Source organism: Poromitra crassiceps (assembly GCF_964638095.1).
Source record: "Poromitra crassiceps genome assembly, chromosome: 23".
In the NCBI taxonomy this organism is placed as follows: Eukaryota; Metazoa; Chordata; class Actinopteri; order Beryciformes; family Melamphaidae; genus Poromitra; species Poromitra crassiceps.
Window position 1 is genome coordinate 6,483,682 of NC_139639.1, and position 23,224 is coordinate 6,506,905.

Genomic DNA, 23,224 nt, shown 5'->3' on the forward strand with positions numbered 1-23,224 from the left:
CAGCACAGGCTTGTGTTTTGCTATAGCCTACAGAGAGAGAGAGAGATATAGAGAGAGAGAGGGGGGGGGGGGGGAGTGTGTTAGATATGGAGAGAGAGGGGTGGGGGGGGGTGTTAGATATGGAGAGAGAGAGGGGGGGGGGTGTTAGATATGGAGAGAGAGGGGTGGGGGGGGGTGTTAGATATGGAGAGAGAGAGGGGGGGGGGTGTTAGATATGGAGAGAGAGGGGTGGGGGGGGGTGTTAGATATGGAGAGAGAGGGGGGGGGGAGTGTTAGATATGGAGAGAGAGGGGTGGGGGGTGTTAGATATGGAGAGAGAGGGGTGGGGGGGGGTGTTAGATATGGAGAGAGAGGGGTGGGGGGGGGTGTTAGATATGGAGAGAGAGGGGGGGGGAGTGTGTTAGATATGGAGAGAGAGGGGGGGGGGAGTGTGTTAGATATGGAGAGAGAGGGGGGGGGGGAGTGTGTTAGATATGGAGAGAGAGGGGGGGGGGGGTGTTAGATATGGAGAGAGAGGGGGGGAGTGTGTTAGATATGGAGAGAGAGGGGGGGGGGGAGTGTGTTAGATATGGAGAGAGAGGGGTGGGGGTGTTAGATATGGAGAGAGAGGGGGGGGGGAGTGTGTTAGATATGGAGAGAGAGGGGTGGGGGTGTTAGATATGGAGAGAGAGGGGGGGGGGAGTGTGTTAGATATGGAGAGAGAGGGGGGGGGGTGTTAGATATGGAGAGAGAGGGGGGGGGGGGAGTGTGTTAGATATGGAGAGAGAGGGGGGGGGGGTGTTAGATATGGAGAGAGAGGGGGGGGGGAGTGTGTTAGATATGGAGAGAGAGGGGGGGGGGGTGTTAGATATGGAGAGAGAGGGGGGGGGGAGTGTGTTAGATATGGAGAGAGAGGGGGGGGGGAGTGTGTTAGATATGGAGAGAGAGGGGTGGGGGTGTTAGATATGGAGAGAGAGGGGGGGGGGGGAGTGTGTTAGATATGGAGAGAGAGGGGGGGGGGTGTTAGATATGGAGAGAGAGGGGGGGGGGAGTGTGTTAGATATGGAGAGAGAGGGGGGGGGTGTTAGATATGGAGAGAGAGGGGGGGGGGGAGTGTGTTAGATATGGAGAGAGAGGGGGGGGGGGAGTGTGTTAGATATGGAGAGAGAGGGGTGGGGGTGTTAGATATGGAGAGAGAGGGGGGGGGGAGTGTGTTAGATATGGAGAGAGAGGGGTGGGGGTGTTAGATATGGAGAGAGAGGGGGGGGGGAGTGTGTTAGATATGGAGAGAGAGGGGTGGGGGTGTTAGATATGGAGAGAGAGGGGGGGGGGGTGTTAGATATGGAGAGAGAGGAGGGGGGGGAGTGTGTTAGATATGGAGAGAGAGGGGGGGGGGTGTTAGATATGGAGAGAGAGGGGGGGGGGGAGTGTGTTAGATATGGAGAGAGAGGGGTGGGGGGGGTGTTAGATATGGAGAGAGAGAGGGGGGGGGGTGTTAGATATGGAGAGAGAGGGGGGGGGGCATGTTAGATATGGAGAGAGAGGGGGGGGGGGTGTTAGATATGGAGAGAGAGGGGGGGGGCATGTTAGATATGGAGAGAGAGGGGGGGGGGTGTTAGATATGGAGAGAGAGGGGGGGGGGTGTTAGATATGGAGAGAGAGGGGGGGGGTGTTAGATATGGAGAGAGAGAGGGGGGAGGGGTGTGTTAGATATGGAGAGAGGGGGGGGGGGGTGTGTTAGATATGGAGAGAGGGGGGAGGGGTGTGTTAGATATGGAGAGAGGGGGGGGGGGTGTTAGATATGGAGAGAGGGGGGGGGGGGTGTTAGATATGCATATGGACTTTAATCTTGTTGATGTGTGTGGTTATTATTGACATTAGCTTATTAGTTTGTTAGGATCCCCGTTAGCTAACGCCATGAGGTCAGCTAGTCTTCCTGGGGTCCGACACAGAAACACATATCATAACTAACAATTATATACATCAACATTGTAATGTACATACACAGTATTTTTGACAAATGAATGTGTATCAGTGAATATGTATTTAGTAAACAGACAAACACTGGGTTAAAATAGTTCAGCCAGGTAGATACATGAAGTTTGAGAGACACTGCCTACCTGTTCAATTTCGCTATTGGTAAAATATTCTCCTGGAGTTTTCACCCACCTATGTACATTGGCGCCTAAAATAAAGATAAAAACAACCATTTTAATCCTGTACGAAAACAAACAAACCAAAAAATCCACAATCAATGTAACTGTTACTGCTTAGTTATTTATCCATTCACTGTCTGAGCCTCCCCTGAAATTGTTGAAAACCTCCTGAGCTAGATGTTTTTGAACGTTATATTGTTCAGGCTAAAATTAGATTAGATCAGAGTGGGTTATAGGACAGGGCAGACTATGCTGGAGATTAGCTAGATTCCTTGTTTGCTAGTTAGGTCCGGTTGAGGTTAGAGTAGAATGTCTGCAGCTGTTGCTCATTTGGTTAGTCCGCTCTGCTGGCAGTTCCAGTGTGCCGCTGCTGCCTCGGCGGCGGAGTGGCCGGGTGAACGAGTAACAGCTGTTGCCCTAGTGCTGGGCGATAATTCAGCACTATTGTTGTCTTTCAGTGGCATCACATCGTGATATTATGCTAATTGCCAGGTCATTATAATATATGATAATAATTAGTTTACTAATTATGACTTTGCTTACATGAATCATATTGTGATATACGTTGTAGGGATGGGCATTTCTAGCAAAAACACTATTCGAAATTCGCTGGCCAAAGTCGACTTTTAATCGAAATTCGAAAAAAAAATATATATATAAAAAAAAAAAAAAATGTAAAAAAAAAAAAAAAAAAAATGTGAGTTAAATGTTGCATTGTCTCCCCTGATTCTAAGTATAGTCGAATCGCTTGGTTTGAGCAAGTAAAACAATTTTTATAAGCATTTTAAGCAAGGTTTATGGAAAAATGAATGGCGGATGAAATCCCATGAAGAGGGAGAGGTTGCTTATAAAAATTGTTTTACTTGCTCAAACCAAGCGATTCGACTATACTTAGAATCAGGGGAGACAATGCAACATTTCACTCACAAAAAATAAATAATAATAATAATAATTCAATAAACGAATTTCGACTTTCAATAATAAAAGTCGACCTTGATAATAACAACGATTATTCGAAAATTCGAAATTCGATGCCCATCCCTAATACGTTGGTATGTATCAAAACTGACCCCTGTGACTATTGTGATATTGATTTCAACCGTATTGCTCAGCCCCAGTATCCCCTGTTTGTTCTGCTCTCCCCCTCCCTCCCCCTGCTCTCTCCCCTCTCTCTCTCCGCCCTCTCTCCCTTCTCACCCCATTCTCTCCCCCCCCTCCACCCCCCCCCCCTCTCTAAGATAAGATTGTCCAATCCTGTTTATTGATTGTGCTTAGCTAGAGTTAGCTAGACACATTCTCTGTAAAGCCCTCTCTGAGACATGCTTGTGAATTAGGGCTATACAAATACACTTGACTTGACTTTTGGAGACCCATGTTGCGTATGTCAAACCGTCGTGCGTAAAGACGTACCCATTCTTTCGGCAATTTCCGCCACACGCTCTCCCCAGATTCCGTTGACGGCGACGAGCACGCTCTCGCCCGGCTCCACGGCGTTGAACACGGCACACTCCATGGCAGCGTGGCCGGAGGCGCTCATGGCTATAGTCATGTTGTTCTGCGTCTGGAAGGCGTACTGGATCCCGCTCTTGATGTCGTTCATGATCTGAAAACAACACGTGGATCGAGTCAAAACAAACAGGAGGCAACCGTGAAAATTGCACAAATCAAGATAAATTGTTTTTTTTTGGTGGGGGAGGGGCGAGTTTTTAACTTTATTCATAAAACGCACTCACTAAAGCAAACAACAGTTTTAGGATCACTGAATACTTACCGTATTTGTTAGCAAACTAAGCTTGTTAGGGCAAACCCAGCGTGTTGTTCCCCAACTTCCAGGGTTTCTTTTAGGAGCACGGACATTCAAATAAGCATAGCTTCTTCAACTCTTTTCTGATTTGCAGAAAGTTTACAATCTGCACTTTTCATAATCTGTCAAAAAGAAAAGCTGAAAAATGACCTTGGCCTACTTGTTACCGAAAACACCAGTCCCTGCCCTGATCAGGGGTCGTCAAAGTCATCATAACTCTGAGTGATTTCAATGCGTGTCAGATGTCAGATGTGCGCAATGATTTTATTAACCACAGACAGTTTTGGATCCCATGCAATTAGGAAGCAAGTATATTTGTTCATAGGTAATTAAAAATAAGAAAAATACAAAACAAGTTATTTTTGACAGAAAGCTACAATGGTGGCCACCAATGAACGGCTGGTGTTCCACATCAAACTTTGAAGAATTTTAATTTAGCCTAATAAAACCCCAAATTGCAAAAAATAGCCGTTCAATTTTGTTTGAATCAAAAATAAATAAAAATCATTTAAAGTCGTTAGTCAACTGTCAAATGAAAAGAAGCAACAGTTACCTCATACATTTCTGGGTGCAGGTGACCAATTATTGGTCTGCCACCTGCAGCTAAAACGCGCGGAGGGATGTTGGAGGGTCCCGGTCCGAACAGGTAACGGAGCGGCGCCTCCAGCGGTCGGAGCATGCAGGCCGGTGGCGGGACGGTCAGCGAGGACATGGAGCGGTCCAGCCGCTGCAACAGAGGCGCGCTCCTGGAGGCCAGGAGGCTCTCTGCGGTCTGCTGAGCGACCAGCGCGCCCCTGCTAAACAAAGCCCGCTGCATGGCTGTGGTCCTCCTCGTGCCTGGCTGTGGTCCTGGTGCCTGGCTGTGGTCCTCGTGCCTGGCAAGCCTGCTGCACCTGAATGAGATGAACAGCGACAGACTGTCAGGGACTGACTTTGACCCTGACGTTCTAGTTGAAGATTTAAAACAAACAGTTCTTTGACCTCTTGGCCAGGGGGGCGTGTGTCACTCACTTGGGTTCAGGCTGGGCAATAGGAGACCCATCAGAATGCTTAGCAAAAGCAGTGTGTTTTGTAATATCATATTTTTTGTTAACTATAATCGCCCTAACCCTTTAAGATTGTTTAAGTAAGCTTAAAACGAGTAAATGGACTGATAATCACTGATAGCATATGGTTATCATGGCCTTATTCCCAGTTGGGACAGACTAAAGGACTGGAGTGGCACAATCTGACTGACTATAGGGGAATTTCGAATGGGCGAATAACAACTCACGTGAAGTCATGTAGTTTCGTTTCGTTTATTAGGAGCACCATTAGCTGCAGCAAATGCTACAACTATTGTTACAGGGGTCCGGCACATAACATTGCACAGTACAGTACATAACGCGTACAATATATTTACAGTGTTGGGCAAGTTACTTTCAATATCTAATATACTACATATTACTAGTTACTTTCATTTGAAAGTAATAAGTTACTTTACAATATTACTGTCTGTGTAGAGTAACTTGTTACTTATTACACTACTTTTGCATTACTTTCACCAAAACAACAGCAGCAGCAGAATGACATCGCCACCATCCCAAAAAATAATTTCAACCGCCTTGAAGTCAGTGTAAACAATCCAAAATTCAAAATTGCATTATTTTCTTTTGTTATTGTCATCTGTAGTGGTTATTTGCAAACACAGTTTGATTAGAAAATGATTGTATCTTTATATAAAGATGTGCTTTGATTAAAAAACATTAGCTCAATTTGTAACTTGAGTTACTTGACAAAGTAACTGGTATAATATTACTGAAATCCTATAAGTAACTTATATTACTATAAGTTATATTATAAGTTACTGCTAAAAGTAATATATTACATGTAATATGTAACTTTTCTAATGAGTTACCCCCAACACTGTTTACAGACAACATATCGACATAGCCAGATGAAACAATACACTGCACAACAGGGTTAGTTATTCAAATAAATGTCCTTTCAGTAGTCATCGCTCATCAAAATCATAAATCATAAATTTGAGCTGTTTAATGCTTTCATATCATCTGCATGATGCAAACATGAAAACAAAATCAAAACACAGTCATTTGAGGACCTATGTGCCTGTTACAGTATCTAATCTTCTGTGACATGCAGCAGGGGTTCTTAAACAAATCCAGGATTTAAATTGAATAAATCTCATCTTGCCTAGGAACCTACGCTCATTAAAGCATGTTGCTGCTTTTGCCATATGGAAATCCACCTGGACTGAGTCTGTGTGACCCATTATGGGTCCAGATAGATCCTTCATTTTAAAGTCTTATATGTATAGATTGTTGACCCTTATGGAGACCTAAGTACTTGCACTTGGCAGCTTAGACCAGTTGGGGTTAGTTTGCAGTTGGGAGGGCTATGGTTTGTTGATTTGTCCACGCCCCTTCAGTCACAGCAGGGAGGGGCTTCAGAGAGGAGTCTTCCATCTCTGAGAGAGCAGATTGGCTGAGCAGGGGGCAGGCAATACACACATAGACACACACGCACCCGCACACAAGCATACATTCATATGTAAGGACAATGGCTTATTTTTTTGGTCTATTAATTATTGATCACTTTTCCAAGTGAGGTGATTTCCTTGTAAAGTGAGGGTTAATAATACTTTCTTTGTTGGGTCACTGCAATGTTTTCGTCTGTGCAGATTAAGCATTGGTGTTTGGTGGTGACTGTGAGTTTATTATGCAACTGTTCTTGTTTCTCCGTAAAAATACAATCTTAATGATGTTCAAGAAGGAGATCAAGGCATTCGAGGTGACACGGTGCAGACACACTGATCTGGTGGTAAATTGAATCTGTTTTTCACACATGCTTTTCACCGTCATCCTGGCTCAGCTGCCATCATCCCCCTGGTTTGCACCACTTGATTACAAATTGAAGCTGTGAGGAAAGGTAATGAATAACCTGATGTTTTCCTCACCGTCGAGGTCAGTAAATGTGTTGACAGTCTTGTCTAACACTATAGAGAGGCAAAGTGACCGCCTACTTCCTGCTTCAGCACTGTACCAGATTTTCATCCGCCATTTATTTTCCCATAGACATTTCGTAAAATGCTTATAAGAATAGTTTTACTTCATCAAACCAAACGGTTCAGCTATATTTAGAATCGGGAGAGACCATAGAACATTTCACTCTGACCAAAACTAAAAAAAAAAACACAGAAAAAATATTTTCTTTAAATCCGCGATTCGTTAACGTTTTAGTCTAAGTGAAATGTTATGTGGTCTCTCCTGTTTCTAAATATATCCGAACCGTTTGGTTTGACGGCGTAAAACTATTTTTATAAGCATTTTACGAAATGTCCATGGGAAAATAAATGGCGGATGAAAATCTCTGGTACAGTGCTGAAGCAGGAAGTGACGTTCCACTTTGGCTCTCTATATGGTCTTGTTAGATTACAACGCAGTGACCTTTGACCTATATTAGAGACATTGCACCTTGAACCTCACTTCTCTACCTGTGATTAGTGGTCGCTCAAGGTGGAGCAATTAATACGTGGAAATCAGATGCAGTCCCATTTGTTTCATGCACTCACTTGACTAATAGAGAGGCACTCCAAACCTCAAACTCTTTGGATCAAACGTTTACATATTGAACTTCGGATTGAATCTTTGTCATCAGTAATTGATTCCAGCTTAATGGTTTAACTTAAGTATTATGTCACAGCAGGATCACAGTACGAGGAAATTGCTGTCTCTGAGTCGGGCGTAGTAAATAATTAGACTAACGGGTAAACACATGGCAGTCAGTGTTGTGCTCTCACTGCCCTTTGCACTAAATACAGAAGACGAGTGGGCTTGGGATAGGGATAAAGTCACGCTGCAATGAAAAATGACTGACAGTATCATGACTGACAGTATCATGACTTACAGTATCATGACTGACAGTATCATGACTGAACAGTGTCATGACTGACAGTATCATGACTGACAGTATCATGACTGACAGTATCATGACTGACAGTGTCATGACTGACAGTATCATGACTGACAGTATCATGACTGACAGTATCATGACTTACAGTATCATGACTGACAGTATCATGACTGACAGTATCATGACTGACAGTGTCATGACTGACAGTATCATGACTGACAGTGTCATGACTGACAGTATCATGACTGACAGTATCATGACTGACAGTATCATGACTGACAGTATGACTGACAGTATCATGACTTACAGTATCATGACTTACAGTATCATGACTGACAGTATCATGACATGGACTTGGGCTGGTCCCAGTGGTTCCCCTCACATGGACTTGGGCTGGTCCCAGTGGTTCCCCTCACATGGACTTGGGCTGGTCCCAGTGGTTGCAACACCTTCGCTGAGATTCCATTTGTATATATCATATATTTTATGTGTCATCGATAGACAGTTCTTTTTTCTGTTTTTCTTTTATAAAGTACAATTGTGTAATACTAAGGTTTTGATATTTGAAGGACCCCAGTGGAAATAAGCAGGCTTCTAGTTTGTAACTTTGAGCTGCTTTACTGGGCTATCCTTGGATCATTTTACTCTTCGATTTACATATTGTGTACCTTTTTTACTACTGTATTAATGTAAATTTGTAATGCTTTTATGTATTCTTGATCCGAAATAAACCAAACCAAACCAAACAGTTCCCCTAACATGAACTTGGGCTGGTCCCAGTGGTTCCCCTCAGATGAACCACTTGCACTGTAGCCAACCTGGGTGTGAAAATGGACAGTGATTCTAAATTTGACAAACAGATGAACTCTGTGCTGAAATCTAGCTTCTTCCAGTTGAGGCTCTTATCTAAGGCCAAGCCTTTTTTTATCTTTCTTGTAATGCCCTTGATGTTGAGGTTAGCCAGGTCTCCCTCTCTCGCTCTTTATGTTGAGGTCAGCCAGGCCTCCCTCTCTCGCTCTTTATGTTGAGGTTAGCCAGGCCTCCCTCTCTCTCTCTTTATGTTGAGGTTAGCCAGGCCTCGCTCTTTATGTTGAGGTTAGCCAGGCCTCCCTCTCTCGCTCTTTATGTTGAGGTTAGCCAGGCCTCCCTCTCTCTCTTTATGTTGAGGTTAGCCAGGCCTCCCTCTCTCTCTCTTTATGTTGAGGTTAGCCAGGCCTCCCTCTCTCGCTCTTTATGTTGAGGTCAGCCAGGCCTCCCTCTCTCTCTCTTTATGTTGAGGTTAGCCAGGCCTCCCTCTCTCGCTCTTTATGTTGAGGTCAGCCAGGCCTCCCTCTCTCTCTCTTTATGTTGAGGTTAGCCAGGCCTCCCTCTCTTTCTCTTCATGTTGAGGTTAGCCAGGCCTCCCTCTCTCGCTCTTTATGTTGAGGTTAGCCAGGCCTCCCTCTCTCTCTTTATGTTGAGGTTAGCCAGGCCTCCCTCTCTCTCTCTTTATGTTGAGGTTAGCCAGGCCTCCCTCTCTCGCTCTTTATGTTGAGGTTAGCCAGGCCTCCCTCTCTCTCTCTTTATGTTGAGGTTAGCCAGGCCTCCCTCTCTCTCTCTTTATGTTGAGGTTAGCCAGGCCTCCCTCTCTCACTCTTTATGTTGAGGTTAGCCAGGCTTCCCTCTCTCGCTCTTTATGTTGAGGTTAGCCAGGCCTCGCTCTTTATGTTGAGGTTAGCCAGGCCTCCCTCTCTCACTCTTTATGTTGAGGTCAGCCAGGCCTCCCTCTCTCGCTCTTTATGTTGAGGTTAGCCAGGCCTCCCTCTCTCGCTCTTTATGTTGAGGTTAGCCAGGCCTCCCTCTCTCTCTCTTTATGTTGAGGTTAGCCAGGCCTCCCTCTCTCTTTATGTTGAGGTTAGCCAGGCCTCCCTCTCTCTCTTTATGTTGAGGTTAGCCAGGCCTCCCTCTCTCTTTATGTTGAGGTTAGCCAGGCCTCCCTCTCTCTTTATGTTGAGGTTAGCCAGGCCTCCCTCTCTTGCTCTTTATGTTGAGGTTAGCCAGGCCTCCCTCTCTCTCTCTCTTTATGTTGAGGTTAGCCAGGCCTCCCTCTCTTTCTCTTTATGTTGAGGTTAGCCAGGCCTCCCTCTCTCGCTCTTTATGTTGGGGTTAGCCAGGCCTCCCTCTCTCTCTCTTTATGTTGAGGTTAGCCAGGCCTCCCTCTCTCTCTCTCTTTATGTTGAGGTTAGCCAGGCCTCCCTCTCTCTCTCTCTCTTTATGTTGAGGTTAGCCAGGCCTCCCTCTCTCGCTCTTTATGTTGAGGTCAGCCAGGCCTCCCTCTCTCTCTCTTTATGTTGAGGTTAGCCAGGCCTCCCTCTCTCGCTCTTTATGTTGAGGTTAGCCAGGCCTCCCTCTCTCTCTCTTTATGTTGGGGTTAGCCAGGCCTCCCTCTCTCGCTCTTTATGTTGAGGTTAGCCAGGCCTCCCTCTCTCGCTCTTTATGTTGAGGTTAGCCAGGCCTCCCTCTCTCACTCTTTATGTTGAGGTTAGCCAGGCCTCCCTCTCTCTCTCTTTATGTTGGGGTTAGCCAGGCCTCCCTCTCTCGCTCTTTATGTTGAGGTTAGCCAGGCCTCCCTCTCTCTCTCTTTATGTTGAGGTTAGCCAGGCTCTCTCGCCCTTGATGTTGAGGTTAGCCAGGCCTCCCTCCCTCGCTCTTTATGTTGAGGTTAGCCAGGCCTCCCTCTCTCACTCTTTATGTTGAGGTTAGCCAGGCCTCCCTCTCTCACTCTTTATGTTGAGGTTAGCCAGGCCTCCCTCTCTCTCTCTTTATGTTGGGGTTAGCCAGGCCTCCCTCTCTCGCTCTTTATGTTGAGGTTAGCCAGGCCTCCCTCTCTCTCTCTTTATGTTGAGGTTAGCCAGGCTCTCTCGCCCTTGATGTTGAGGTTAGCCAGGCCTCCCTCCCTCGCTCTTGATGTTGAGGTTAGCCAGGCCTCCCTCCCTCGCTCTTTATGTTGAGGTTAGCCAGGCCTCCCTCTCTCACTCTTTATGTTGAGGTTAGCCAGGCCTCCCTCCCTCGCTCTTTATGTTGAGGTTAGCCAGGCCTTCCTCTCTCGCTCTTGATGTTGGGGTTAGCCAGGCCTCCCTCTCTCGCTCTTGATGTTGGCGTTAGCCAGGCCTCCCTCTCTCGCTCTTTATATTGAGGTTAGCCAGGCCTCCCTCTCTCGCTCTTTATGTTGAGGTTAGCCAGGCCTCCCTCTCTCGCTCTTTATGTTGAGGTCAGCCAGGCCTCCCTCTCTCTCTCTTTATGTTGAGGTTAGCCAGGCCTCCCTCTCTCGCTCTTTATGTTGAGGTTAGCCAGGCCTCCCTCTCTTGCTCTTTATGTTGAGGTCAGCCAGGCCTCCCTCTCTCGCTCTTTATGTTGAGGTTAGCCAGGCCTCCCTCTCTCGCTCTTTATGTTGAGGTTAGCCAGGCCTCCCTCTCTCTCTCTTTATGTTGAGGTCAGCCAGGCCTCCCTCTCTCGCTCTTTATGTTGAGGTTAGCCAGGCCTCCCTCTCTCGCTCTTTATGTTGAGGTTAGCCAGGCCTCCCTCTCTCGCTCTTTATGTTGAGGTTAGCCAGGCCTCCCTCTCTCTCTCTTTATGTTGAGGTTAGCCAGGCCTCCCTCTCTCTCTCTTTATGTTGAGGTTAGCCAGGCCTCCCTCTCTCTCTCTTTATGTTGAGGTTAGCCAGGCCTCCCTCTCTCGCTCTTTATGTTGAGGTTAGCCAGGCCTCCCTCTCTCACTCTTTATGTTGAGGTTAGCCAGGCCTCCCTCTCTCGCTCTTTATGTTGAGGTTAGCCAGGCCTCGCTCTTTATGTTGAGGTTAGCCAGGCCTCCCTCTCTCACTCTTTATGTTGAGGTCAGCCAGGCCTCCCTCTCTCGCTCTTTATGTTGAGGTTAGCCAGGCCTCCCTCTCTCGCTCTTTATGTTGAGGTTAGCCAGGCCTCCCTCTCTCTCTCTTTATGTTGAGGTTAGCCAGGCCTCCCTCTCTCTCTCTTTGTGTTGAGGTTAGCCAGGCCTCCCTCTCTCTCTCTTTATGTTGAGGTTAGCCAGGCCTCCCCCTCTCTCTCTCTTTATGTTGAGGTTAGCCAGGCCTCCCTCTCTCTCTCTTTATGTTGAGGTTAGCCAGGCCTCCCTCTCTTGCTCTTTATGTTGAGGTTAGCCAGGCCTCCCTCTCTCTCTCTCTCTTTATGTTGAGGTTAGCCAGGCCTCCCTCTCTTTCTCTTTATGTTGAGGTTAGCCAGGCCTCCCTCTCTCGCTCTTTATGTTGAGGTTAGCCAGGCCTCCCTCTCTCGCTCTTTATGTTGGGGTTAGCCAGGCCTCCCTCTCTCTCTCTTTATGTTGAGGTTAGCCAGGCCTCCCTCTCTCTCTCTCTTTATGTTGAGGTTAGCCAGGCCTCCCTCTCTCTCTCTCTCTTTATGTTGAGGTTAGCCAGGCCTCCCTCTCTCGCTCTTTATGTTGAGGTCAGCCAGGCCTCCCTCTCTCACTCTTTATGTTGAGGTTAGCCAGGCCTCCCTCTCTCGCTCTTTATGTTGAGGTTAGCCAGGCCTCCCTCTCTCGCTCTTTATGTTGAGGTTAGCCAGGCCTCCCTCTCTCTCTCTTTATGTTGAGGTCAGCCAGGCCTCCCTCTCTCGCTCTTTATGTTGAGGTTAGCCAGGCCTCCCTCTCTCGCTCTTTATGTTGAGGTTAGCCAGGCCTCCCTCTCTCGCTCTTTATGTTGAGGTTAGCCAGGCCTCCCTCTCTCTCTCTTTATGTTGAGGTTAGCCAGGCCTCCCTCTCTCGCTCTTTATGTTGAGGTTAGCCAGGCCTCCCTCTCTCGCTCTTTATGTTGAGGTTAGCCAGGCCTTCCTCTCTCGCTCTTGATGTTGGGGTTAGCCAGGCCTCCCTCTCTCGCTCTTGATGTTGGGGTTAGCCAGGCCTCCCTCTCTCGCTCTTTATGTTGAGGTTAGCCAGGCCTCCCTCTCTCTCTCTTTATGTTGAGGTTAGCCAGGCCTCCCTCTCTCGCTCTTTATGTTGAGGTTAGCCAGGTCTCCCTCTCTCGCTCTTTATGTTGAGGTTAGCCAGGCCTCCCTCTCTCTCTCTTTATGTTGAGGTTAGCCAGGCCTCCCTCTCTCGCTCTTTATGTTGAGGTTAGCCAGGCCTCCCTCTCTCGCTCTTTATGTTGAGGTTAGCCAGGCCTCCCTCTCTCGCTCTTTATATTGAGGTTAGCCAGGCCTCCCTCTCTCGCTTTTTATGTTGAGGTTAGGCAGGCCTCCCTCTCTCGCTCTTTATGTTGAGGTCAGCCAGGCCTCCCTCTCTCTCTCTTTATGTTGAGGTTAGCCAGGCCTCCCTCTCTCTCTCTTTATGTTGAGGTTAGCCAGGCCTCCCTCTCTCTCTCTTTATGTTGAGGTTAGCCAGGCCTCCCTCTCTCGCTTGCAGCTGCAGAATGCTGCAGCTCGCCTTTTAACAGGAACACACAAGCATGAACACATCACCCCTGTACTGCCTCCCTCCACTGGCTGCCTGCACGTTTTAGGATTCATTTTAACATTTTATTGTTTGCTTATAAATCGCTAAATCGGTTAGGTCCAACCTAAAGTTTCTGAGCTTCTACAACCTAAGTGACCTTGATGGGACTATCATGGTCTGCTGACCAGTCACTTTTGGCCATCCCAACGAGCTCCCTCTGCATCTTAGGCTGGCCCCTACACTGCCCGTTTTTAAAACTCACCACAAAACACACCTTTACACTTTGGCATTTAATTAAGCTCAGTATGCGAGTTGCGTTTTTATTTCATTCTCATTCTATTTGAATTGTGTCTGACTGGTCCCTGTGTCTATTTGTGTGTTGAGATTTGTCTTTGCTATTTTAGTTTGAGTGCGCAGCACTTTGGTCAACTGTGTTTTGTTTTAAATGTGCTTTTAGGGTTGCAAAAAGTATCAATAGTATCGAAAAGTATCAATACTGAAAATTTGAATCGGATACAATACTCATTTGCAACAGGTATCGATAGTATCGATAAGTATCAATACTAAAAATTTGAAATGGATACAATACTCATTTGCAACAGTTTTGATACCATCAGTGCTTTCTTTTAATGAAAAATCACTGATTTTTCCCTCCCTATCATTGGTGCGTATCTGTTGCTTCAACAAGCTAAACGTGTTCTGATAGGCTGATGGCTAGATCAGGGCTAATCTGCTGTCTAAATTCAAAGTTTTATCAGGCCTAGATTATGGAGAAGTGTGCGTCTGTCTGTCCATCTGTCTAACTTTATTTTTATGCCTCTTGATGTGTCATCATGTCCCTTTCCCGTGGTATCGAAAATGGTATCGAGTATCGACATTTTCCTGGGTATCGGTATCGAAGTAGAAATTATAGTATCGTGACATGTGCTTTATAAATAAAGTGGATTGGATTGGAACAGGGCAGGAATAATTCTACACATTGGACCATTGGGACAGGACGGCTCTGATGCCCACATCCAACAGGGCTCGCACCTTCTCCAGCTCCATCGATGTGCCGGTGGGGGAGAGGACGTAGGTCAGGAAGGAGACGGTGGTGGCATGGAACTCCCACATCTCCGGCTTGATGAACAGATGGTGCTGCAGCAGCAGCCGCCTGTTTAGGACCTGGCGGACATGGCGAACGTGCTCCTGACGAGTCAAGGACATCATCAAGATATACAAACATGAACCTGTTCAGCATGTCGTTGATCAGAGAAGGTCTCCTAGGCCACTTGTTCCCGCCAGCACCACCAGCCCCGCGCAGCAACGGGAAACAAAGCTAGGAGCTACCACCTGGCCAACGGGGCAGCCGCTGCTACGCCCAGCACCTCGGACAGCTCCTGTGCTACTCCTGCCAGCAGTAGTTTTCCCCTCTCCTCTCCCCAAATGTTTACCTGTGTCTGCTATATAGAAGACAGAAGAGAGAGGCGTTTCCAAATCATGTATTTAAGTTGAAACGAGTCAAAAGGATAACACTATAATATAAAGTTTACACGCTAGGTAGTGTGGAGAATCATGACAGAGATGTTGTGATATTCCTCTTTAAATAACATCTGCTTCCATGTTTCTATAAGGCTGCTTTTCAGCCATTCTCTATCAGTGATTCTAAATCACATAGAAATGAATAGACACTTGAGTTTAGTACATGATAAGCTTTGAACATTGTCCAATTCTTATTCTATAACCATATCAGAGTCTTAGTTTGATATGGCAGCAATAACAGCAGAAACCGAGAAAAGTGGCTGTTATATAATGCAATGGACCTCTGATAGCTTTCAGGCAGATGGTGACTGATCATCTATTTTTCATTCTGAAGGCTGCTTCACAATATGAATCTGATTATGGACAGATGATGTTGATGGATTATGATACTTGTCTGAAAAGGAAAAAAGCAACAATTTCAAAAGGACATTTTATCACACACAGGCTTGCATTGGCCCTGTGTGATTCAATCAGCGAATCAGAGCAGGACATGTTGCACAGTAGAAGAGAAGTCACCACAAACCATCCTGGAATCTAAACCCAGCCCCCACGTGACCTGCTCTCAGACCTGTTCTCAGTCATTACGTGACCTTGTGACTCGTGAGCAGGGTCAGTCTGAGAGCAGGTCACTGGGGGCTGGGTTTACCCAGGCTACCTGGAATCTATCTTTCGTTCATGTTCAAAGTCCCAGTTGATTGGAATAACTGTGGAAATTACACATTTGAAGCCTAAAACACCTCAGATCTAGTTTGTTGTTTTATGACACACTTCACAAATAAGCAATGTAGCAGCAGAGCATGAATGAGTTGCATTGTTGTGTCCATAGCACTAGTTACAACTTCCGTTACAAAGGCTCCATTTAGCTGCTTGTGGAGAGGTGGGATGGACGCTCACTCTCGATGCATCTGAAACTAGAATCGCCTTCGAGCAGGCAAGCAGCAGCAGCAGCATTGTGTCTCTGGATGTACTGTGGACCACCTCCCTTGGGTACCTGGCTGCTTCATCAGTTCTCCCCATGGCCTCCCTGTGTGTGTGTGTCATTCATTCAAGTCTCCCACTTCCGATCTCATCTCCTCACCCCATGACACCACTACCTACCTACCACCATGGTTTGTCTCTCCCCAAAAACCTCTGTTGCTCTCCCTCCCTCCCTCCCTCTGTCTGCCTGCCTGCTGCATCGCTCTGCCTGGCTGCCTGCCTCCAGACTCTGACGCTGCTGATGTCGTCATCACAGCCTCCTCTCCTCTCAGCATCCCTGCCTGGTCCAGTCCAGTCACCACCGCCATTTTCCCCTCCTCACACCGACCGGTGTCGGTGTGTGTGTGTGTGTGTGCACCCATCCTTCTCCACCCATATCTGGCCCTTTGCTCCTCCCTCCCTCCCTTCCTCCCTCCCCCCCGCACTCCCGATTGACGCACCACACATTGTGTTCGAGACCGACGCAAGCCCACCCATCTCTCTCTCTCTGTCTCTGATTCTCCGTGCATGGACGCGCCGAGGGATGCTGTAGTGTAGGCTGACCGAAGAGAGCGAGAGAGAGAGAAAGAGGACACAAATACACAGAGGAGAAGAAGCAATCGGAGGCAAGAGGGGATTCGGACGCACGCTGTTCGGGTTGAGGATTCGTCCCCCCGTCGAGTCGGAGGTGGTTAGGTAAGATGAGACTCCACCATCATTTGAGATGTTGTTTTTCACGGCGTGGCGCAGCAGAGGTACCAGTGTGGCACTCCTTGGGGTGAACAGTACGTGCGTGTGCGTGTGTGATTTCGATGCGTGTGAGGCGATAAATAGGCTAATGGCACTGCGTCAGAATGTAGGTCATGCCTCCTACACGGGATATTTATCTCTGTCAACACCTATTTCACATGTCCGAGTCCATCCTCAGACATGTCAGTCAATCATCATCATGGCACCCACCACCCGCTGTGAATCAATGGGATAAACACAAGAGAAACGCCGTGACGACATGATGCAGCTGTAACCGCTGCATAACAAGGCCCGCATGACATTTTTAAATATAATGATGATGACGGGAATCCTTTTCTGTCGCAGAGTTTGGTGATTTGGTGCCGTTGTGTTTACGCGGCGGGCGGCCTGGCCTGCCTTTGAGGTGCGGCAGGCAGGCCAGGCAAAGCAAGATGGAGGGGGCAATATTTACATTGAACAGGTTACAGATACAGTATTCTTCAGGCTTGCTCTCTGTGTGTACGTAGTACGCCATCGATCGCAATTGTCATAACGTGTTTACTTTTCTGCTATTTAATTGTAACTATACAATTACAAAATGTTCTCTCTCTGCATCCCTACTACTAGAGAGATGTAGGTCGCTGTTGTTGAATGAGTCGAGGGATGTTTTTCACCGGTTGTAGGCTAAATGAGAAAATGGGTGGTTTAAGAAATTCGAAAAACAAAACAGACGAAAACGTATGTTAGTCTACTTCTATAATAACTATTGTATATATAATAAATATATATATAACTACTCGGGATTATTATAGCCAAGTGGAAGTATAGTGCCCCCCCCCCCCGTTTGGGGAGGAGATGCTGTTTGTCGCAACAGATGAGGAAAGGGGATACCCGAGGAATAAGCAGCCATTTTACCATAGAATAGCAATGATGCTAAATCGTATACTGCCAAATAACAGTCCATCCATAGGGCCTACGTTATTAGGGGCTGTGTGTCATTTAACAAATTGATATTTGTGCTGTACCAGGATTAACTGTGTGAAATCTTCAAGGCCCAATCAGTAAATCCTTCATTGAAATGACTCACATGCTGTCTATTGAATGTAAAGAAGAGCATGATGCAGGTTAGACCCTGCTTGTGGCACATGGATCTAAATAAAATCATATGGGAGTGCATCACTTCCTCAGCAAAACAAAACCCAAGTTCCCATCTCTCAGATTGGTCTATTGCCTCCATATCTCTACAAGCTCATCAAACATCTCTGTCCACGTCTCCACAGGTGCCAGGTGTGTGTCTGCCTGGCCAGCAGATCCCCAGCCCTCTGACGGACCCCCTGCCTGGTAGTCGGCTCGCTCCCCACCCAGCGGCAGCATGGCAGCTTCGGTCAAGGTGGCGGTGAGGGTCCGCCCCTTCAACTCCAGAGAGATCGGGAAGGACAGCAAGTGCATCATTCAGATGTCAGGAAACACCACAAGTGAGTAGCCTACACAGCACGTTGTCTTCAGTGTTCATATCAGTGAGTAGCCTACACAGCACGTTGTCTTCAGTGTTCATATCAGTGAGTAGCCTACACAGCACGTTGTCTTCAGTGTTCATATCAGTGAGTAGCCTACACAGCACGTTGTCTTCACTGTTCATATCAGTGAGTTGCCTACACAGCACGTTGTCTTCACTGTTCATATCAGTGAGTAGCCTACACAGCACGTTGTCTTCACTGTTCATATCAGTGAGTTGCCTACACAGCACGTTGTCTTCACTGTTCATATCAGTGAGTAGCCTACACAGCACGTTGTCTTCACTGTTCATATCAGTGAGTAGCCTACACAGCACGTTGTCTTCACTGTTCATATCAGTGAGTAGCCTACACAGCACGTTGTCTTCACTGTTCATATCAGTGAGTAGCCTACACAGCACGTTGTCTTCACTGTTCATATCAGTGAGTAGCCTACACAGCACGTTGTCTTCACTGTTCATATCAGTGAGTAGCCTACACAGCACGTTGTCTTCACTGTTCATATCAGTGAGTAGCCTACACAGCACGTTGTCTTCAGTGTTCATATCAGTGACTAGCCTACACAGCACGTTGTCTTCAGTGTTCATATCAGTGAGTAGCCTACACAGCACGTTGTCTTCAGTGTTCATATCAGTGAGTAGCCTACACAGCACGTTGTCTTCAGTGTTCATATCAGTGAGTAGCCTACACAGCACGTTGTCTTCAGTGTTCATATCAGTGAGTAGCCTACACAGCACGTTGTCTTCAGTGTTCATATCAGTGAGTAGCCTACACAGTGCTGGAGATGTACCAATAGGCGAAGGCCTACTGTCTGGCATATTCACAATTTTGAAATTGAAATGATCTAGATTATTCACAGAGGTTGAAATAAGGGTCGGTGAGAAAGAGTTAGCCTCCATGAACAGTGCATTACTACTCTCATTTATGATAAAGATGGATGTCAGGATTAATAGACATATAAAAAAATACAAAAAGATCAGATAAGGCAAGGTAAATTGCAACAATTGAGAGACCCTTAGTACTAATCAGGTCCAATATACTGTATGCCCTTTGTGAGATGGCCCTTTCACTATGACGGTCCTAAGGTGTCCAATATGGCTACAAGGCTATATGGCTACTTTAGCACTTTTGAATATTAAAGTCACCAGTTATGACTAAACAGCCAAAGTCAGTGGAAATATTTATATGGCAATTATAATATTTTCATTTTTTTTCCTAAACTACAATATAAACTACAATTTTCTTGTGCAATTGAATCAATTCATTCCCTTGCTGGCCTTTACATTCACTCTGTGTTCTATGACAATGCAAACGATTAGCAACTGAAGCACCAAAGATGGTAGATGACAGAGAGATGAGACGACTGTCTGACCAAGACAGAAACAGCTAACTCAGCTCGAGCCGTCCACACACTGAACAGGCACAGGCTCAGTTTGATCTAAATGGATTGAAAGTAGATGTTTGAAATGGAGATGTATTGATGAATGGTTGAAAGGCTCTGCAGTCAGATGATTTGACAGTCTGGTCATCATGTTCATATCAATCATGGATGCAGGTATGATGACAGTAGCTGCAACGTTGTGACTCTGAGGCAGGCCATCGCACAGAGTTAGCCTCTTTAGCTGCTGGCTTTAAAGTGTGGAGCGCATGCAAAGCAGGAACACGATGCCGTTCTGGTGCGGTTCTGGTGTGGTTCTGGTGTGGTTCTGGTGTGGTTCTGGTGTGGTTCTGGGGGAGGCCAGTTTGCCGTTTCACCACAGTCACTTGTGTGGTGGGACGCTTGTCTTCCAGCAGCAGGAGAGTGGGCAGCGAGGCACACAGCATGCTGGCTGCTAGGGAGGCAAACAATGCCTGCTGTGTGTGTGTGTGTGTGTGTGTGTATGTGTGTGTGTGTGTGTGTGTGTGTGTGTGTGTGTGTGTGTGTGTGTGTGTGTGTGTGTGTGTGTGTGTGTGTGTGTGTGTGTGTGTGTGTGTGTGTGTGTGTGTGTGTGTGTACGTGCGCGCGCGCGTGTGTGTGTGTGTGTGTGATGGAGTGACCTCTGCGCTCTCTGCTCTGCTCTCATCACACGAGCTGCAGGGACCCAAAGGCTGCCTTGTTCTGGCTGAGCCCAGACAGCTGATACAATGGTGTGTGTGTGTGTGTGTGTGTGTGTGTGTGTGTGTGTGTGTGTGTGTGTGTGTGTGTGTGTGTGTGTGTGTGTGTGTGTGTGTGTGTGTGTGTGTGTGTGTGTGTGTGTGTGTGTGTGTGTGTGTGTGTGTGTGTGTGTGTGTGTGAGACAGAGAGAGAGAGACCGCTGGGTCTCTGTGCCTGTCGGTGTTTTGCTGACCTGGTTTCTCACAGTTTGAGGAAGCCACAGATGAAAACATGATTTCAGCTCATTAGACCGGCTCTAAATGTGAGTCCTGAGCCATGTCCCACGTGGCTGCTCCTCTCTTTCATTCTATCTGTGTTCTGCTGTTTCTGGACGGGCACATGCTGTGTCATCAGTCCCGACAGAACGCTCAGCGGAACGTCGCGCTGCTGTATTGAACTTGTCCACAGGGGGCGCTGCTCCAGATTCAGTTTGAAGTCAAAAGAGCAGCTGCTGCTGCAGTCCTGAGGCACAGAGAGAGAGAGAGAGAGAGAGAGAGAGTCAGACAGAGAGAAAGAGAGAGAGGGAGGGAGGGAGAGAGAGAGAAATGGAGAGAAAGTGAGACAGAGAGGGGGTGAGAGAGAGAAAGCGAGACAGAGGGGGTGAGAGAGAGAGAGAAAGAGGGAGAGAGAGATACACTCACAGTGGTTTAATGGGTGGTATTAAGTGATGCATTTAGATCTGTGGCTTTCCTCAAACTGAGCCTCTCTCATATTTTATGTAGTGTTTTTTTCCACTTTTTTATCCTCTTTTGTGTTTGAATCTGTGATTTGTTATGTTTGTTTTTATGTCTGTTCTTTAGAGCTGCACTGAAACAAATTCCAATCAACTCTGTTGACATGGCAATAAAGTATTGAATCTTGAATCTTGAGAATGAGGATTTAGTATCACTACTATTAATACTAATAATTATACTAATAATCAATTAAGCCAGCAACTCCTATACTGGCTCTACTGGACTGGTATGTCCTCTCTGTGTTTAGGATTTGCTCAAGTGGAGATTGGTTGAAAGTGATAGTGAAGGAATATGCTGTGTCAAAATAATATATAGCTATTGATTCAGACGTTTGGTTTCATCCCACTGTTACTGAGGTTCTTTATCTAAGGAGAAGCCGTATGGAAGGAGAAATACATGATTTCAAATCATAATGATCCCTTATCATGTGGATTCCATCTGTACAGTCAGACAGTATAGGATCATAGTAGGTCTACTGGTCATACTAAACTAAAGCTAAGAGATCATATATCTGTTCCAGAGTACTGTACAGTCTCTTCTGAAGAACTGACAGTCTGTGAAGATGCAGGTTATCAGAGCATCTCAAAGCTCTAAAGATGGAGGTGTCAGTCACAGTGTTGGTGCCTCTAACCTGCTCTCGCCCTGTTTTCTGTCATTTTAGCCATCCTGAACCCCAAACAGCCCAAAGAGAGCAAGAGCTTCAACTTTGATTACTCCTACTATTCTCACACCACGGTAGGTTTCTCTTTCTACTATTCTCACACCACGGTGAGTTTCTCTTTGTACTGGTCTCACACCACGGTAGGTTTCTCTTTCTACTGGTCTCACCCCACGGTAGGTTTCTCTTTCTACTGGTCTCGTTTCTCTTTCTACTGGTCTCACACCACGGTGAGTTTCTCTTTCTACTGGTCTCACACCACGGTAGGTTTCTCTTTCTACTGGTCTCACACCACGGTAGGTTTCTCTTTCTACTGGTCTCACACCACGGTAGGTTTCTCTTTCTACTGGTCTCACACCACGGTAGGTTTCTCTTTCTACTGGTCTCACACCACGGTAGGTTTCTCTTTCTACTGGTCTCACACCACGGTAGGTTTCTCTTTCTACTGGTCTCACACCACGGTAGGTTTCTCTTTCTACTGGTCTCACACCACGGTAGGTTTCTCTTTCTACTGGTCTCACACCACGGTAGGTTTCTCTTTCTACTGGTCTCACACCACGGTAGGTTTCTCTTTCTACTGGTCTCACACCACGGTAGGTTTCTCTTTCTACTGGTCTCACACCACGGTAGGTTTCTCTTTCTACTGGTCTCACCCCACGGTAGGTTTCTCTTTCTACTGGTCTCACCCCACGGTGAGTTTCTCTTTCTACTGGTCTCACACCACGGTAGGTTTCTCTTTCTACTGGTCTCACACCACGGTGAGTTTCTCTTTCTACTGGTCTCACACCACGGTAGGTTTCTCTGCATCATCCAGTCACACTTTGAACACTTGCCTTACAACAACTATCTTTGATCTTTTCTTGTTTGCTACCTTTCAGATATGAAATTATCTCGAGTGTTTTAACCCATTGATACCTGATGCAGCATTTGCATGTATATCCCTCATTTGTGTGTGTATCCCTTTAAGACGCGGTTCGCGGTCTTAAAGGGATACACACACAAATGCTGCATCAGGTATCAATGGGTTAAGCACAAAAAAGGTCAAATATTTGATGAGAAACATTGATCTGAATCTTGGAATTCAACAACATGGTAGAACAAGTGCAAATTTGCAATAGCTGTGACCACATGCACATCTCCTAAAGTAGGCATCTCGCGCGCTATGCGCACTCGATTCCTAAGCTCACCCGCTGCGCGGCCTCGCCTGCCATGCAGCTCGCCCCCTACATGGGCTCGTGTGGGGCCTCGCCCGCAGCTCACCCGCTACGCGGCCTTGCCTGCTCTATTGGCATGCGCTTCACTGATGACATCACTCACTGATGACGTCACAATTGCTCGAGTGACCATCATGATCACATCATGGAGTGCTCGAGTGACATCACTCAGTGCGCAATTGCTCAACTTCGCATGTCATAGACATTGTGAGTGTGACATCATCAGTGACATCATTACTGACCAAATTCATCACAAATCTCACAAAGTGGGACAAAAAATGTAAACAGACACAGAGCCCACACACACACACACACACACACACACACACACACACACACTCACTCACACACACACACACACACACACACACACACACACACACACACACACAAAGGCACAAATGTATTGTCTCTACAACAAAGGAAATTCTTCCATTTCTATTTCCACAAGA

At 46.7% G+C, this 23,224-nt stretch overlaps 2 protein-coding genes across 2 annotated transcripts in view; one reads left to right on the plus strand and one right to left on the minus strand.

The window, feature by feature from the left end:
* Nucleotides 1-4,756, minus strand: part of agxtb (alanine--glyoxylate and serine--pyruvate aminotransferase b) — a gene marked incomplete at both ends in the record, with an annotated part of 11,134 nt that extends 6,378 nt beyond the window's left edge. The window contains 4 exons of the mRNA XM_083659290.1: nucleotides 1-27; nucleotides 2,100-2,164; nucleotides 3,546-3,738; nucleotides 4,493-4,756. The exon at nucleotides 1-27 is cut by the window's left edge and continues 74 nt beyond it. Coding sequence (XP_083515416.1) covers nucleotides 1-27; nucleotides 2,100-2,164; nucleotides 3,546-3,738; nucleotides 4,493-4,756 — 549 coding nt within the window. The remainder of the gene's footprint in view (nucleotides 28-2,099; nucleotides 2,165-3,545; nucleotides 3,739-4,492) is intronic.
* A 13,134-nt stretch (nucleotides 4,757-17,890) lies between these two features.
* Nucleotides 17,891-23,224, plus strand: part of kif1ab (kinesin family member 1Ab) — a gene marked incomplete at both ends in the record, with an annotated part of 44,424 nt that continues 39,090 nt past the window's right edge. The window contains 2 exons of the mRNA XM_083659764.1: nucleotides 17,891-17,993; nucleotides 21,562-21,635. Of these exons, the coding sequence (XP_083515890.1) occupies nucleotides 17,891-17,993; nucleotides 21,562-21,635 (177 nt within the window). The remainder of the gene's footprint in view (nucleotides 17,994-21,561; nucleotides 21,636-23,224) is intronic.